The following is a 19,104-nucleotide window of genomic DNA, read 5'->3' as shown; positions in this document are numbered from 1 at the left end:
GGTTGTGTGTCCCAAATTACTGGTTATTCCAGAGTGTGGGGACACATGCAACAGCACAGTTCTATTTTGCTTTAGATTTTCATTAGGTATTTTGAAGAGATAACATTTTGATAGAACATGCACCATCAAGTGATTAAGGTGGTTCAGACATGGTCCTCTTGAGTAGATACCAAAATAACATTTGTCTGCTGATGTTGACAGCACATGAATATATTTAAACAGCCCAACACATGTAGCTTTATAGTGCACTTGTCTCTTCTCACATTTTAGATGTTTAAATTTGTCTCAGGTATGTTGTTTGGGAATGAGGTGAGCTGAAGGAAGGTGTGAATTACAGAAGTTTGCCAAAGCTTTTTTCTTTCTTTTTTTTTAATTTGACTGTGTGTTTGCACCCAGCACTATCCAGTTGAAAGTCTTCAGTTTTTAATTATTCAACTTTGGCTACAGTGTAGGTGTTACTTAGGAATGTGTTTATCTAAACACCACTAAACTGGGGACAAATCTTTGCAGTTACCAGCAGTTCTATTGTCTGAGCAGAAATACAGAAACCAGACCAGTTCAAATGGGTAGGAGTCTTACCCATTCCCATGCTGGCATGGTTGGGCCACTGAGAGACCAGTGGGAGCAGGAGGGAGCATCTTTCTCTTTCCCCTCCTGGTCTGGATCTGTGCTCAGCCAGAAACATGCTTGGTCATCAGATGTCAGCCTGGATGAAGAGTCAGGTAAAATAAAATGCTCAGGGATGAAGCTGTTGCATTTTCACCTCCTGTTCTGTTGGGTGTTGTGGGTTTTTTTGCTGGCTTTCTGCTTTGGAAAGGCAGGATTTTCCCAGTTCCCAGTACTGCAGTCCCAGGGGCGATGCAATTGGTGTTGTAGTGCCAGGACTCCACGCACTGCTCTTCAGGAGCCAGGTATGGCAGCGAGGAGTCACACAAACGTCATCCTTGGAGTTATTTAAAGAACAAGGAGAGTCTTTCCAAAGCAAGGCTGCTGACACTCTTGGCTTTCCTGAGGCGAGCAGTCAATGCCAGCAGAGGCACCACAGATGGAGGCGTTGCATAACAGCCTTGCTGGTCGGCTGGTTGACGTATCCCTTGTGACAGAGCATCCCTTCAGCACAGCAGTGGGCAGGGAGGGCAGGAGGGAGGGCAGGCGGATGGAAACTGTCACAAGCTCAATCTGCCCTTGAGTTTATCTTCACATCTTCAAACAACTCCCTGCCTGCAAACTGAGACCCAGAGAAATCAGTCTGAAAGCATGTGTTATTGTTTTAATAATACTTTTGCTTGTGAAATGTTCTTTGGAGGCTGTGTTATTACAGATGCTTGCTTCTAAGTGATTTATCATGCTCTGCATATTGCTGTTTATAGCTGAATGTCTTTTGTTAGGAAATCCATTTCTGGATTGTGTACAGATACAAACACGTGACTATGATTTTTCTTTCAGCTTTGTTAAGTTAGTGCTTGTCTTTAAGATATTCCTTTAAAGTGAAGGACAAATATACATTGGGTGCATGATTCTTTATCTTATTTTATATGTAATCAGTGAACAAAAAAAAATTCAACTATAAGATCTTAGACAAGAGGATGGAATATGAAATGTAAACAACAAAAAATTGAGTCATAAAATTGTACTTTTTTTTAGTTTTATGTGCACGTGCACATGTGCTCTTTTTTTTGTTCCCATTTTGCCCCAGTTTGATCATGTACATTATCTTGTACATTATCACAACATGAGTAAAAATGTCCAGCTGTTGTAGTCAATGGCTCTGCCATGTATTTCTTCATGGTTAGCAGTCATCCCTGAAGCACAGAAATGCTTTTTTTTTTTTGCCAAATTTGTTTGTCACAAATATGGTTTTAATCTGATTTAGTTGGCCAAGTTGCGAGACCCATGGTTCTCAAAGTTCCAAGTCCAGCAGTTTTAATAGTTGTGTCTGTATGGAGTTGTGCCTGAAGCATACAGATATTCTGGGAAGGGATGTGTGTGTGCTGTCTGAGATTAATACCTTTTTGACAATGCAGACCAAGGGGTGAGTTGAACCTACTACTGAAGCTGCAGCCCCAATAATCAGGGCTGTAAGAATATCATCATCTTTATTTGCAAACAAGAAACATCCTACTAAGATGCACTTGGTATCACTTGGGCTTCCTTACTCCCAGCATGCTGTAAAGAAAGATGCTGGCCTAAATTTCCTCATCTGCTTAGATCTGCAGTGCAAACAGCCAAATCCTAAAGGATAGAGAGCAATTCCCTCTGCCCAGGGGAGGAGCTCTTTGCAGTGCAAGTTGTCAGACACTTCTCCATAGTGACTCGTGTCAGGTAGATCATACTGGGGTTCCAGGAATACTTTCTTACCTACATATTTTCCTTAATGGCTGGTTATATGAGGACTTTGTGCTAGAGATGAAATAAGGCAAAAATTACCTTAAGCTAGCCAGGGGAATTAGTGACCTGCCAAGTTGTGCTTGGGGAGGAGAAGAGTTAAGGTTGTGTGTGGACAAGAAAAGATTGTTGAAAGGAAGTAAGAGAGAAATAATATGGTTTATCTATTTTTAAAAGCCAGAGGGTGATGGTAGAGATGAGACTGCTATCAGCTCTACTGGAGAGTTGCAGCTGCATTGCAGTTTTTACATCTGTATTGAGATGTGTAATAGAGAAAGCATAAATTCAGTCACCTTCATTTTTCTGTGGAGAAAAACAATCAGAAATTATGGATGTTCTCAAGGTAGCTTATTCTTTAAATAAAACTGGTAGATTTTCAAAATGCCATAGTGTTCAGCAAAGATAGTGTATAGCTGCAGTGCTCCAGCTTGTACAAAATACAGTGTGTCTACAGGATAGTAATGTAACCCCCCTGTGGAAGTGCTCATGTTTGTATTGTATTAAAACCTGCTGTCAGGTGAATGCTGCTTTCAGTGACTCATGAAGAAATAACACATTCTCCATGAAGGGTGTGTCTCTTTTGTCCAGAGTAGCTAACACACTAACTGGGGCTCCCCAGAGAGCAGCAAGGAGGAGGCTGTGGCTGTCCAGGACTGCAGAGAGGACTTAATAAAAGCAGATGTTAAGCAGACCCCTGCCAGCTGCTCACAGGCTAAAGCTTCTCCTTTTCATCTGTTTTATGAAAAGATTTATTTATTTGTTAATGTCTTTATTTGCCTTAACCTTAGAATTTTCATTAAATCGTAGGGGTTTTTTTCTCCCTGAAATTCTTTGATGGTTGTTGGAAAAGACAGGGATACTAGGGGAAGTCTGGTGTTAGGAAGAAAATAGAGTGTAGAAAGACTGGAGTAGAGCATCACAGAGGGACTAAGATTGGGGGCAAGGATGTTTGATTTTAGGAAAACTGTGGACAATCTGCCTGAAAGCGTGCAGAGTGGGATGTGATTGCATTTACTGTTCTCCCAGCTTTCCAAGCCTGTGTTTCTAGTGGGTATAATTTTAAGAGTAAACTAATAACAGTGCTCCTCTGAGACTCTATTCTGAAGAAAGAGGTGCTGTTGTTGCATATGGAGAGAATTCCTTAAATAATTTTAGCTAAATGTTTAAATGTCAATGCCTTTCTGCCTATAAATACTCTTAATTCCTTAGTGTGGAACATTCCACATGCTTAGCCACTTCTACATTTGTGATCTGAAGACAAAGAAACTAGACCATTAGGCCATTGCAAATTGGATGAAAATAGAAAGTAAAAGATGGAAAATGTTGTACTTTATTGGCTAATAGTGGAAGAGAGTCCAGTTCTTTTCTGAGAGAAAGAAGAGAATTGAATTCTGTAATGGAAAACGATTCCTTCTTGTCATTAAAGTCTGTGTTGTCTTTGGTAGATGGAAACAGAAATAAAGTTTGAAGTATCCAGTGTAACATGGACATTTCAGTAAGACTTTGGTAGATTTTTACAACATGCATCTGTAGTTTAATACAGAACACTGCTTGCATAGGACAGTATGGAAAGTGGCGAAGATGTTAATGAAGATCATGTTTTGTGTGATTTCTTTTGGTGACCGTTAGGATGGTTGTACTTCCCTCAGCAGCAGAAGTAACTTTATGGAAGTCTGAGAATGGATAACATGAGCATAATGCCAGACCCACAATAAGTGACTGGCTGTTTTATGTCATGGGAATTATTGCTTGTAATATTTGAGAGAGCAGTGTTTTCCTAGACAAAAATAATATTGAAAAATAAAGGGGGTGAGCAGGTTTGGTACCTGATATGAAAACTACAAGAACATATTCAGCAACTGAGTCTGTACAGCATTGTTGTATTTTGGCTTTCTAAACAGCTTCTAACACAAATACATACATTACCAAGGAAGTGTTTCTGTCTAGCAGACCAAACTGGGAAACAAGATGGACCTAGTACTAACCAGAGGCTAGTACTCTCAATTTCCCTTGATACCTGCAGGCTACAGTTTTGGTAGTTTTTTGTAATGAAAAAAAGGTTGAATTCAGAGCAAGAACACTAAAGATGACAGCAGAGTTAAACCAGATGCATTCTTCAGCTACCACATATTATGTCAGTGGTTTAATTCTTTTCAATACAAAGTATTCAAGTAATTAAAAAGCAAACAGAAACACAACAAAAAGCCCTGGACTCATAGAGCAAATATATTTCATAGCACAATGAATGTTTAATGTTAAAAGCATCTTAGAAAAGCATTCAGATCAAGAGTACTTATAAATAGCCTAAAACCTCCCTTCAGTTTTATTCCATCTAAATTGACCATCTTGTATGCTTACAATGCTTTATTAAAAATAAGTTTCATAGGACTTCTTAATCCATCTTTGTATCTCCAGATCATTTATGAAGCTCTGCCTTTATTTCACTCTAAATGTAAATATGTATTTTGGTTATTCCCTGTAAAGGTATTACAGATCATAGGTTAATTGCTTGGAAACAAATGACAGGGAAGGCAGTAATTTGCAGACTAATTTTGTCCAAATCTCCTTCTATCCCCATATAAACATATGTGGTAATTGCTGTCTCCAGCTTTTTCTGCATCCTCTATCGTTTTGGAAGGTGTTTTGTGTATTGCACATTATTGAATATCAGCCTTCCTCTGGTCTCACATTGTGTGTTGTCCACCCTCTGCTTGACTATGCAACCTTTAATTGTTGATGATTTGGTATTGTTGTGTTGCAGTTGTCTCAGTTACAGGGTCAGATTCTAACTTCAGGTCCATTTCGTTCCACCAGGATTGTGGCATGTGTTTTGAAAACATAACCAGCATACCTCTGAGCAACCTGGTGTAGTTAAAGATGTCCCTGCCCATGGCAAGGGAGCTGGAACTAGAGGATCTTTAGGGTCCCTTCCAACCCAGGCCATTCTACAATTAACTTTTTTGTTTGGTTGGTTGGTTTTGGTTTTGGTTTTCATTGACATCTCTCTCTAAAAGGGCAATGTTTTCACTTCCCTGAAAGAAGGGAATCAAAGGTGGGAAACCAGAGTTCAGAAATTTCCTGAGGGACTAAGTGACTTCCCCGTAGCTTCAAAGAGAGACTACTGTGTATCCATAATTGTCAGGAATCATTGCTCATACTCCTGGTTTTTGGGTGCTACAACTGTTTGTAAGTGAGTAAGTCTACTTTAAATGGTGGTGGTGGGATAAAAGGTGAAATGCTAATTTAATTTAAGGTAGATCTGAAGGTCTGATATAGATACTATAATGTCACATAGTTTAAGTGAACTGTGGCATCTTGCTTGATGGCCTTAGTGCAGTGTAATGCAAAGTAGAGGTGCTTGGTACTGTTTTTCCTTTCATGACAAACGTTTTCAGTTCATGCTGTCACAGCAAGAATGATCATTCCCAGCTGCAACATCACTAGATCTATGTGTGAAACATCCCTTTTCACATTGGGACTTCTACCCATGGTATAGTTTAAATCAAAGCTCGAGGTCTAGTGTTGGGGTTTTTAACTCTCATTATTTGGGATGCTGGACACTTAACAATACTACATGAATGAAAAAAAATATTACTTACCTGCAACCACTTCTCCTTGTAAACACCTATCAGTTAGAAAATTGTACCCTAGGAGAACATCCTGGGAAATACAGAAGGATTTTTTTTACAGACTCAGAAGGGGCCTTCTACCTCAGATTATTTTAAATTCATCTTCAGTGGGGTTACTAAGGAGGAGCATCTTCAATGCAGTAGTTAGTGTTGAGTGGTGAAGAAATATATATGGTCATGGAGTCTAATACCTGCTATCAATGAACACTGGCTGCTGTCTAGAATAGACAGTCTAGATGGTCCATACTTTCTCATTTTCTTGTTGATATTACTCTGCTGTACATAAATACATAAATTTTGGTGCAGTTATTCCTGCCTGGGATTTCTTTGACAGTCACATGCACATGCTGTACAGTGTACATGCAGGGGACAGTGATCTTGGAAAGCCCCAACTTCTCCACACACCGACTCTGCAGGTGGCTTGCTCAGCCAAAAAGAAAAAAGAAAGCTGGCAACCATAGTGATGCTTTAACATGGATGTGTAGGTAGTGTCAAGCACCTTTGGCTCATGCCTGATAGGTCCTACTCTGCCCAGAAGCTTCAGTGGCATTTTCTTGCTGTCCATTCATCTACTTGAATCTTACTGTTTTTCTAGTGTCTGTTTTCATATCCATTGTTTTTTAACGCATCTTCAGTTCTTAACTGTTCAGGAAAAGTTTAACTCATGGGATGAGGAGATGGCTCTCTAAGAGATTATATTTGACTCCTTTGGAAGAAACTAAGTTGTTTGGACCTTTGAAAAGTTTGAGGAGGAGTTTAAAAAGCAAGAAGAAAGATGGATGTTTGATTTGATGTATTTCTTCTTTATAAGAGATGCGTCAGTGAAGAGATGGCTTTGTGCCTGAATTGTTTCAAAGTCAGTTGTCCTTATTAAAAATACTGTTTTGTTTAGACTTGGAGATTATCTGGCGGTGATACTTCACAGTTCAAAATGTCCAGTTGAAATTTCAAGTGCTAAGGAAACAACAGAAACCTCTCATCTGTAATTGTGAGATTTTTTTTTAAAAGCAACCTATCTGAAAAATCTGAAAAACCTAGTGGTAAACTGTGTGTCACCCAAAACAAGTTTATATGGTGTAGAGTGTGGTGATGCTTACTGCACAATGTATTTTTAATGTGGTGGGATTTATTTCAGTTTGTAAACTAGCATTCTCTTTCCTAAAACAGAAGGACTCGGGTCTCCTTTAGCTCTTCAACACATTGCAGTGTGTTGTCAGAACATCAGTTTGTCTCTTGAGTCATCATGGCATAAAATTGGCGAAGGCAGTTTCTTGACACTGGAATAGCCTCGGGGGCTTCACTTTGTATCTCTGGTGTGTAATTCAGTAAAACTCTGGGTTGCTACAAAGTACATCATTCACATCTCTGGCTGACTGAGACATTTTCATTCCGAAACTCCTTCTCGTCTCAGCAATAGTTCAGGGTGTATCCTGAACTGTGGTTTGATAAACACGGAAGGAGCTTGATGTAAAGAAATGCTGAAGTTACTGGATATACTCACATCAAAAAGGCAATTGATAGGAGGTGATGTCATAACAAATAAAGTAATGATGAGCTTGGCTCTTCTGCTCTCTATGTTTGGTAGCTTGAAAACAGAACAGTTGCAGAAGTAACTAAATCAAACCTGCTACAAGGCACTGTTTGTCTCCTGAATAATGTAACTAGATTTCTCTGCTCCCTGCCGTGGAATGTGACTGAAGCCCAGACATGAGGACAGTCTATGGAGGAGGGAGAAAATGAGGAAGAGTATAGCTGATAAAAGAAGAGCCATAGCTGATAGAAGATGTACTGAAATATCTAAAATGTTCTTTTTGTGCTTTTTTAATCTGGTCACAGAGTGTAAGAAAATTTGTAGATCATGGGGATAGGATGATTCATCAATTGTGGGAATGTCCCTATTGCATCTTCCTTTGACACAGTCTGTGCTGGCTGCAGGTACTGCAAGTGGTCTTAGAGTCCCACATATAAGGTATGAGAGTTTATGTGGTTTGGTATTTGTACCATGCATCCTACTGCTCTACCTGAAAAGTATCTGGAAGTGCTGTTATCTCAATAATGATCTTGCCTGAGAAAATGAAAACCAAGAAAGGAAAAGCATTAAAATCTGGCCTGTAATTAGGCTGGGTGTAAAGCTAAGTTGTGTATGTTACTGTATTTAGAAAGAAACATTTTCATCACCTGTTCAAAACAAAAAGTTGATTAGCACCAAATAATTCCAGCATCATTAGTTGTAAACAAGTGATGAAGTGAGCACCCGTGGGATTCTACTGTTCCTTACAGGTGACTGAGCTATCCTTGTGAGTCAAATCATAGATTTCAACAGGAAAAGGAAAATAACAGTGTTCTTGTAGATGATGTTGACATGACCATGTTAACAACACTTGGAGCACCTTTCATGATGGATGTCCTCTGATTAACAAGAGATGAACACAGACTTGTAGGATGGTCAGGGAAATGGAAGGAGAACCCATCTGAGAGGTGTACCTGGATGCTCTCCATGAATGTGTGCATAGACAAAATAGCTTTGAATTAGCTGCCACAGGTACTGTAATCTGTGTAGCCTTGCAGAACTGGCCCAAGGACAGGAGATGAAGGGAAATCAGGACTGGAGAGGGCAAAATGAGCTAACTGTGTGCCTTCCCTGTTCTGGAGCAGGTTTCTAATGGATGGAGAAGGACAGAAATTTGGTTTATGGTGCTGTGACTGTTTGTCTTGTGCATGCCATAGAAACAATGGCTTAATGGTTCCACTCTTTGGGAGGTACAATCTCACTTTGGCAGGAAGCAGGGGATCCTCTCAGAGGTGTTTCTTGCCTGGAGTCTCCAGATCTCTTTCAGCATTGTCCAGAGTCAGTGGCTTTTTATTTACAATTCTCTTTGCTTCTTGCTTGAAAAAAAGAATTATTTCCAAATAATTGGAAAGTGCAGAAAGAATGACATGTAAATATTAACAATAAACAGAAACTGACCCTTGGGTCATTTTTGAGACTGCTAGATTTCAGGAAAGTGTTCACATTAGTAGCAGAACAACATGCCTGTGGCTCTTTGATTTGGTGAGATGAGGATTTGCAGGTTTTTTCAGGTGTTTCATCAATGTATATTTTATTAGAAAAAAATTATACTTTAATGTGTGGCAGAAAAAAGTTAAATATTATTTTAAACTTGACTTACAGCAACTGTTTAGAGACAAACTGTGCTAGGCAAATCACCCATGTATGTGCATTAGGACTGTGTATATGCAGTAATATTATAAAACATATTTAGGGAATATTCATACAGTGTAGGAATCACACTGTTTACAATAGATAAGGGGGGAAGAAGGAAAAGCAAAACATTTTTTATTGTGCATTTTCTCTTTGGGAAAGACAAAGTTCCTGTAGCATCTGCTGTAAGGATATCTTCAGCTAATCATTCTTCTCAAAAACTAAGAAGATTTATGGACTTTTTGTTTTGTTTCTTTTCCATATTTTTTCATGTTCAGATGTAATTTGTATTGCATTGAGCAAATGGTCCAGCCCTTTTCCCTGAGGAAAGCATCAGAAGTGTGAAGTTTTCTTTCTGTAAACAGTACCCTGTCAAAGTGATCTCATTTATGAGTGGGGATGTACCTGTGAACAAACTAGAACAGTAGCATAAGGCACAGGCAGGAAAGGCATGGAACATGAATATTTTGGATAAATTTGGAATAACTGGTCTGTTGCTTCAGGGCACTATTGAGGTCTGGTTTGCAGACAGAGTTATTTGTTGCATCAGCAAGTGGCCTTTAAAGTAGAAAAAATGGAACAGAAAATCTTCCCCAAAAATCCTTAAGATTTGTGGATGACCATAAGGGATAACCATTCTCTGCAGGGTTCTGTTATTCCTTTCTTAATTTAATTTTTGCTTTGCACTCATAATCTGTAAAGAGATTACCCTTTATTTGGTTGTTCTGTTTTGAAGCAGACAATTTCTGTGTCATGCTTCTACTTAATCTTCAGTCATTGCCCCAAGGGCTCTTCACCAGATAAGTTTTCCTGATAGGTTGCAGCTGTTTGAAAAGTAAAAATTATTCATTGGATCGATCTTTTCAATATATAGAATAAATTGTTCCTGTAAACTGCAGCTTATCTCCCAGTGTGGAATTTGGCTTGCCTCACTGTTCCTGTTTATGCAGGGCATTTAAAACTGGAGATCTTATCACAAGCCAATAATGAGAGCAGTGTTTTACTACCCATCCTCTCCCTCCCTACTCCCAGCACACTGTATCCCATATTTTGTAAATCAGATAGTAAGATCTAGAGTTCAATCCTGTTTCCATATGGATAGGTTTGAAATTTCAGTTATCTTCAAGGAAGTCAGACAAGTTGCTCAAAAAGCAGTAATAAAAAGGTTTCTATGAAAAGGGCATTTTCCATCTGTTTTGCAAAACTTAAGCAAACTTTTCTGGGCAGCCTTAGGATGCAAAGCAGCTATTCCTGCCACTGGACTGCAGAGGGGGCAGCAGGAGCATGTCCGTGGGATGTGTTTACATCAGAAATCACAGTAAATTTGACATCCTGTTTATTGCTGATGCAGCTCTGCCAGCACTCACAGAGAGGCCTGGTGTGGTGGTAGCCTCCATGGCAGCCTGGGTGTCATCACTGGATTGTACCTCCTCAGGGGAGGAGGGCGCTGGGAAAGGGTGCTCCAGGTGCTCCTGGGGACACACCTGGCCTGGGAAACCATCTAGCTTGAGGAGGTGGCTGGAGCAGCAGAGGGAGAGACAAGGGAGAGCCCTGTGTGTGGGAGAGTCCGTCAGCCAGCCCTTGGAACAAAATACTGCAATTTCTTGGGTATCTACATCTACAAATTGGTAGTAAAAATGAATGGATTGTCTTCTGTCAAGTTTCAGTGGTTTTAGTGAAAGTGGAGACAGTGGAGAAATAGGTGTTTTTAAAAACAGGCCCATTCTTTGTGGAGCAGTGCTAGATGCAGGTTCTAATAAAACACTTAGAGAAGCCTGCCTGTGTTACACACCACTTTCTCTTCAGTTCTGTTAAACTGTATTTTCTACTCCAGGATGCTGAGAACCACTCTGTGAATGTCTTCCATCTCTTAGGACTGATGTGCAAAGGCTTTTTATTCTCTTTAAGCCTCACAGTCCAAATGGAAAGTCAATGTCTCAGTTACTGAGGACTCTGTCAAGTGCTCTCAGGTTCTAACACACCAGCCAGATTTCCAAAGGCCCTTAGGATGACTGAACCACAAAATCCATTAGCTTGGCCAGGAGGAGGTGGGGAATTTTGAGGTGGTCTTTGATGCATTTTTCTTTTTTTCCTTGAGAAGTTCATGTATATATGTTTTTTAGGAAAAAAATTCTTATATTTGTATTTTCATCTGAATTAATTCTATTCACTGTCAGTATTAAAAAAATTGCTTGTGTATAACAAAGACAGCAGAAACAAAGAAGGGCCTCCATTCTGCATACGAATTAGTCTGCAAATATGAAGCTAGCATGGAAAATGATAATTTTATGTTTGACCACAATAAGCAAAGGCAGAAATCCCTAACTTCTAATTAGTGCATTATTAGTGTATCTCTCTTTTAAATATCAAACACTAGTTCCCTTTTTAAATATGTAAACAGTAATGCTCTCAATATTCTGAGATATATCATTCTAGTACTATACTGATTTTATATAATATTTGGAAATATTTTCCTTTGCTTTTTGCTTTATTGTGAAAGTTGCGGCTTTTACTAAAGAATGCTGAAGACCTTGGACTATTTGTATGGATTATTCTCTCTGTCATTTGTGGGTTTGTGTTTGGCAAGTGAGTAATTTTTAATCTCCATAATCATCAACCAAACACAAGAGCACAAAGTAAGATAATTTATCTGTACTGTCAGTATTTTGAGTTATTACATGGTAACCAAGTATTATGGTAAATGCGAAATCTTGTATGGACTAAGAATATTTTGAAGCATAATGTAGTTCTTTATAGAAGAGTGGTTGTAGTTACTTGAGATACATGGAGTCACAGTCATGTACATGGATTTTCTTGCTGGTTCTTTGTTGGGATGTTGGGTTTTGCCTTTAATGATGAATTGAAGAAAATGAAAATATTTTTATTTTACCTATAAAATGTGATTTAGGATTTTTACTTCAGAAGTGCTTCTGTTATTACTCGTATACTGATGACAATGATTCATTATATAATGAATCAGATTTTTGGTGTCGAAAGCTTCTAACAACGTGTTTATCAGTATTGGTGCAGTGCTCAGTATGACATTATCAGTGTGATGTGGCTGTAGTCAAGTGACCAGACTCAGGTTTCAGAGGTTTCTTTATGAGAATTTAGCACATGTAAGTATGGGAGGGAGAGAGCAATTTAAATATAGTTTTATTTTGTCCCAGTTATAGCTTATTAATGCACACATATTTATATGGTACTTCTTACAAAAGGTCTCCAGGTGTTTTGTGAACCACTGTCATAAGCTGAATTTTGGGTGGAGGACAGTAGACAGTTAACATGGAATAATAGCATTTTTGTGCTTGACTGCTTCTCTTCTTATCAATCCTAGTTAATGATTTTTTTTTTTCTTTTCTTCAAGTAAACTTGGTTGTGCTCTTCAATAGGGTCAATTTTATCAAAAGCACCTGCTACCACTTTCTCTGCTCTGAGAATATTCTCCAGTACCCTTAAAATATGCTTAGGTAAAAGCATTAGACTTAAAATGCAGTCTTTCCAAGAGGAAAGACTGCAGGCTTTTTGATCTAAGCCAAGCAAGTAATAAAGAGTAGTGTAAAGACTGAAAAACTAGAATAAAATTTGTATTTCTAAAGATTTCTTTGAGAGCAAGCCTGAAGAATAGAAAAAAAAAATAAATAGAACTGTCATATAGGTGTGTCCAGATGGGAATAATACATAGGAGGGAGTTTGAAGGTAACAGTGGCCAGGAGCTGGCAGAAGAAATGGGACAGCAGGAGATTGGACACTGCATTGATTTGGAGCATTTGCATAGCCTCGGACTTGTCTGGGACACTCTTTTTCTCATCTCTTGGAGCTTAAACCCAGCCTTTCCTTGTAGATAGCTTTGACTGGGGAAACTGTGATAGGTGGTTTGATTGATAAATTATTATCAAAAAAGCAATCAATTCGTCAGAAAATCAAAGAAAGGGTTGATCAAGGGTAAGTGTAGTAACCAAGTCTGATTGGCCTTGACTGTTAAAGAAAAGGACACTTAATTGCCAGGCTGGCTAGATCAGTGTGTTGCAGGGATCCAGTGAAACCACTCCCCCTGCTGAGGAAGCAGGGAGACATGAAACAGAGACCTGGGGTGGTGGTAAAAGGTCTACCTCAAGGACCTGTAACTTCTACTGCTAATATCTCAGCTGATTCATTGTAATTCGGCTATTTCATGTGTTTGGATTTACAAACACTTGGAAGGAAAGGATCCAAAACTGCTTGGTTCTCAAATGCAGACTGGGCTGACACAAATGCATCCATCCAGAAGTTGGGAGATGGAATTTGGAGACTGGGATGTGAGTTAGAGAAAAGAACAAGTCTTCATAATTGACATGGTACATGATCTTAAAACTGATTTAAATTTTATTACACCTAAAAACAGTAACATCAGGGCTTATGATTTCAGTGCACAGAAAATCGCCTTAGCAATGGTGAGATAAATGTTTTGGGAACAATTGATGCATAACAAGTTATTCTCCCCTCTGAGTCCAAATAGTGTTGAACAGCTGTGTGCAGGTTCAGCTTTCTAGTAGAGAAAGCTGGAAAATATTGGGAAAATCTTAAGGCCTGAACTCACATGTGATGCTGACTAAATGCAGATGGCTTTAGTGGTTGCTGTCTTCAGTTTTATGCCTTGCCTATATCTCAAAGGCTGCTGCTGCAGTACTGGCTGAATGATTTATGAAATATGTGTGTTTACATCTATGAGCCAAACTGTAAAAATGGAACAGAGTCACATAAGCCAACACTTGTAGCTGCTAAAATTCTTGTGGCTGGGAAGTATGAGCAGAGTGTTCTTGCTTGCTGGATGCAGTTGAGGAGCAGTAAATAGTAAAAATGACTGTCATTCAGAATGGGCAAAGAGAAAGCCCAAAGTTCATTTGGGCTTCTATCCTGGTAAATTGGATCAGGAAGAAAAAAGGATTCCAGTAATTGCAAGAGTGTAGTTTAGCATGGCTGGAAATGGCAAGGATTCCCATGACTATTCCTAGTCTTTGCCTGCTTGTGAAAATTTCCCCTTTAAGTACAGATGCCAGTGCTGACAATTTTGGGACATTGTAAAATTATTTGGAGCAAGGGCTGGATTTTCAGAACAGCAGTGCTTCTCATTATAGAGGGGACAAAAAAAAATCAAAATAACTAGAAGGTAGTTATAAACTGCTTGGGGAAACTTTGTGATTAGCTCCGGGTCTAGACTCTGACATCTTGACACCAACTTGGCAGACACTTGCAGCAACTGCTGTAGTGTGATTTTGCAATCCTGGAGAGGCCTGGATGGGAACATGTTAGTCCTGTTGCCACACAGACAGAAGAGCTTTGTTGGAAGGCTGATTGCAAACACTGGGGATCAGCTTCTCCATCTTATCAGGAACTTTTGCTCATTTTGTCCTTGTATGTTGCAGAAATGCAGATAGTAATGATTCATTCACAGCTGGATAGTCACAGGGACAGTTGGTGTAGTCTGGCAGGAATGGGCTACAGAGCAGGTGAAGCCTTCTCAGAAACTAGATTTTCATACTGGGATATTAGGCAACTGGAAAATCATCTGGCAGTGTTGGTGTTGAGAAAGTGTAGCATCTCCATGTCAGCCCTGAGGAAGGGTCTTCTGAGCCCAGAGGAATTTGGCGTTCTGAGTGAAACAGTCCTCTGCAGGCATGAGGAGCTAATGGGTGACAGATTAAGAATTCAGCTGATTATAGCAGACATTCCAAGACCTTTCCAATATTTGATGATGACCATATGGCTGCTGTGCTCTTTGCAGAAGCCTTGGCTGGAGGAAAGAAGGGTTTCTACAGATATAATCAGAATGTAGCAGGAACCATCATCAGTGGTTCAGCTCCAGGCACTGATGTGTTGCAAAAGACAGTTGTGAGAGTTAAGCTGTTGTGCGGTGTGGGAGAGTGTTCATCAGCATCTGTGTGTGTCCTTGCATCAGCCAGAAAGCAGCTGTGAACCTTTTCATGGGCAAGGTCAAAGTTTGCTCACTAAAATACCAAGAGCCTTTCACTGTAGTATAGTTTCCAGTTAATGAATCTTCCACCTGATGGGTGAGATAGGATTCCAGAAAAGGGAGTGCACCCAGCACATCCTGTTCCTCTTGGTGACTTACTGACCAACAGTTGATGGGAAACAGCAGGTACTGGCCACTTATTATCTTGGGCTTTAAATTAGACTCAGCCTGATCTGCTCAGTAGAGCTCCTGACAAGGCACAGAGATATCTCCAGAGACCCAGAAAGCAGAATACGGGCTGGGGGGGAAGTGTCCTTTTGTAAGAACAAAATTAACTTGATCTCTAGGAATTGAGAAGATGATTTTGGATGATCAGTCATATGTTTGAAAGCAAACGTTTTCAAAAAATTGTCTGTTTTGATTCCACCCACAAGGTGGAAATCCCACAAGGATTTCCAGCCCACAAGGGTGGAAAGCAAAAGTCTGCTAATATAGTGAGATTGGTAGTTTTATTTTGGTGCATTGACTTCTCAGAAATTTTACATTGTGAGAGAGTTACTCTTGGGTAAAAAAGACAGAACATAATTTTTACAGACAAAAAAAAATTTCCTTCCTTGCTTAACAAACCCCCCATGACTCCTTGAGCAATGGATCACTGTATCCTGGTTCCTGGTGGCATTTACCATTGTCCAAATCTTCTCTTCCTTTCCCTGAAAAGCTGGCTGCTCTCCTTTCCCTTACTACTCCTTCTCCATGTCCTTTCTTCTGACTTACACAGGTTCCCATGGAGACCAGGCTGAGGCAGCAGTGGGCCCCTGTGCCATCATGCTGGTTCAGGCACCCATCACACCTGCAAAACAACCTCCTCTCCCTCTCTCCCTCTCTTCTTCTCCCTCTCTCCCGTTCTCTCCCCTACCCTCCTACCCTTCCTGCACCATTTTTATGCCAGTTTCCTAATTTCTTAAAATATTTGGTTTTTGATCTGACCAGGAAAAATTTAGGATTAATCTTTTGCAGAGAGCATGGGAATGTTAGTAGTTAAGCAGAAGCAATGAACTCACATCCCTTAGTTCCAGTTCACAGTTTTTCTTTACCCTACAGAGACTAATGTATGTTGATAATGTTGCTAGTAATCTCACCCAATTTGCATCTCTGTCTTCATCCAAGAAAACCACCTTAAGAACACACTTCACTCTAAGAATATGAATAGAAATTCTGAAAAAAAAAAGGAATAGAATAGAAATTCTGAAAAATAAAAAAGGAACAAAGTCAAAGGTATAGAGAGTCACAGTAATCCTGAAAATTTTATACAAAGTTTTATTCTCTTTTCCTACTTCTTTTCCTGCTAACACTGAGTTAGTTTGCTTATAGAAGCCTCTTCATATGCTCAGGTTGCCAGAAAACCAAGGTTTGGAGAACTCTGTGCAGTGGTTTGTTTTTGTTACTGTGCTGTGCTGGCTTAGGATTTGGGCTGGTATTTAAAAAAAAAAACATTAAAAGAGAGTTAAATTTTTGTTGATGTGTTTCCTGCCTCCCACTCACTGTGTTTCAGGAAATCTTTGGAAGAACTGGACATGGATAAAGTAACAGCAGCCATGGTACTCACCAGTTTATCCACCAGCCCTTTGGTCCGCAGCCCTCCTGTCCGACCCAACGGTAAGCCTTTGGAGCCCGGGGCTGCGGGAAGGGGGGCTTGTTCCCAGGAGCTGTGCCCATGGTGGAGAGCAAATGGTGAGTGGCTGTCTTCTGCTATGTTTGGGATCATACTGAGCTTTGCTCCAACCTAGTCCAAGTCTGGTGCAGCACTGGCAGAAATGAAAAGAAACATTTTCTTTAACTGTAGAGCAGCTCTGGTTTATGAAATGGGAGATGCCCATTCCATAAATGGGATATGAGCACTTCAAAAAGTCTCTTGATGCCTCTGAAACACTTAATTTTTCAAAGAGTTTGTTTGCATTTGCACACTTACAGTCCTAGAATTGTAGAATGGTTAGGATTGGGAAAGACCTCTAAGATCACCAAGTCCAACCATCAACCTGGCACCACCACCATGTTCACTTCTAAACCATGTCCTGAGTTGCCATATCCAGGAAACATGAGAGCAGTTGTTCTTGTCATCCACTCCATGGAAATGAGATCAGATTTTACCCAAAGCCACAATAAGGCAAAGAACTTCCAGATCTCTTGGCTGAGAGGCCGTGCAGTAGCAATCTGCACAGCAAGCAGTCTCCTTCTCTGCACCTCCAGTTCCTGTGCTCTGTGTAACTCTCTGATGGTCTTCCATCAAATCTATAATTCCTGTAAAGACTATTTCATTCATGGTATAGCAGAAGACACCCAAATTTCAAAAAATGTAAAAAGTTTCAGGTAATGAGGAGATAGATTATGAAATATAATTGATCTATGCAAGATTGACTGGAGTTACAATTTTTATTACATTTATTACAAAATACAAATTTTTAGGAGTGTTTTATTTTAAGGAATTATTGAATTAGGATACCCTTGTTAAGGTACCTCAGCATTGTTTGTATGACTGAGTTTTCTTAATCACTTGTTACTGCTAAAAAACCACTAGATGCTCTCCTACTGTCAGTCATTGGAAGATTGAGAAATACTTGCTTTTCTTCGTGGAAACAGGCATGATCTACAGTATGATGTTCTTAAAGGAATTCATAGCAAATGTCAGTGCTGTGTTTTTTCCATTTATTTTCAGAAAATGTAAGTTTTATCCATTTAGTTGGAATTCTGGCCGTGAACACCCATGGCCTTTGTTCATATGCTTTCCAGTGTTGAAAGCCAGAAGTGTTTATTGGAGTGCCACTGCTCTGAGGAGCCCTGGGAAACCTCAGGCAGTGACATCCCTGTGACAGTCACACCTCAGGACAGGATGTTGCCAGCCCCTGGGAAATGCCAGCAGAAGGGTAAAAGCACACCTGCTCTCCAGCTGCTCAGCTCACAGACAAAACCACAGCTGAAGATGGATCTGTGCTTGATGTGGCAAGCAGGGATTTGGTGTGGCCAAGGCATACACATGTGCCCTGCTGCATCCCTGTCCTGGGGAGCTGCTCTGCTGTGGGTGAAGCAGTATCTGCCACCTTAGGCTGAGCAGGTGACACTTGTCAGGAGCAGCAGTGCACATTAGCTGCAGCTGTCGATTGTCAAGATCTTCCAAACAAGCCCTTTTGAATTGCTAATAGCAAATGGTGGCTGTTTAACTGCCTTTGATATTTCTCAGCATAGTCTGAGTGCTCTTTGATATTTCTTCATTTAGCTTGTCTGCTTGTTTCCCAAAATCTGGGAAGACTAGCCTGAAAGTGTAGTTCACATGTTTTCAATAGCTACAGACAAGATTTTGAAGCTGGTTTTGGGCACCTTCTCCCTGAATATCTTAGTTTTTCCTTAGTCAGGGCCTACTAAAGACTTGAATAGAAGTATAAAGACTGGATAATTTAAAGCAAGGCTAGGCTCTGATCCTAGTAATACAAGCAACAAATGTATTAGTGATTAGTTTTTTCTACACGCTTTTCCAAAAAAGGGCAATAAGTAGCAGTATAATTAAAGGACCATTTGTTAAAACAAATGGAATTTTGCCTAGAAGTAAAAAATAAAATTACATTAGCGTTAATATTAAAGTCAGATCCATGCTGGAATTCCTGGGAATGATCACCCATGTAAACTGGATCAGAGTTTGGCCCTTGTTTCTCTGCAGTTGAATAATATTTGGTCTGGTTCTCTTTCACGCAACTCCAGCAGTGTGAAAAGAGCCCCAAAATAAGAGTAAGTTGCATTTATTTATATATTAAACTTCTTTACATTAACAGATTTGTTAGTATGAATGAGAACCAGTGTTTGGTTTTTTCCTGTTGTTAACCTCATTCAGTATTTTCCAAGCTACTTAAAAAATGCTCTTGATTTACATCTCTTTCTCAGCAAGG

The 19,104-nt window shown here is 39.7% G+C and overlaps 1 protein-coding gene across 1 annotated transcript in view; it reads left to right on the top strand.

Moving 5' to 3' along the window:
* ZNF704 (zinc finger protein 704) overlaps positions 1-19,104 on the top strand; it is an 86,237-nt gene that overhangs the window by 46,493 nt on the left and 20,640 nt on the right. The window contains exon 3 of the mRNA XM_071421331.1: positions 16,722-16,825. Within this exon, the coding sequence (XP_071277432.1) occupies positions 16,722-16,825 (104 nt within the window). The remainder of the gene's footprint in view (positions 1-16,721; positions 16,826-19,104) is intronic.

The sequence above is a fragment of the Agelaius tricolor genome, unplaced genomic scaffold (genome assembly GCF_023055355.1).
Source record: "Agelaius tricolor isolate 1412-34295 unplaced genomic scaffold, bAgeTri1.0.p SCAF_2, whole genome shotgun sequence".
Classification (NCBI taxonomy): domain Eukaryota; kingdom Metazoa; phylum Chordata; class Aves; order Passeriformes; family Icteridae; genus Agelaius; species Agelaius tricolor.
This window is presented reverse-complemented; position numbering and strand designations above follow the sequence as displayed.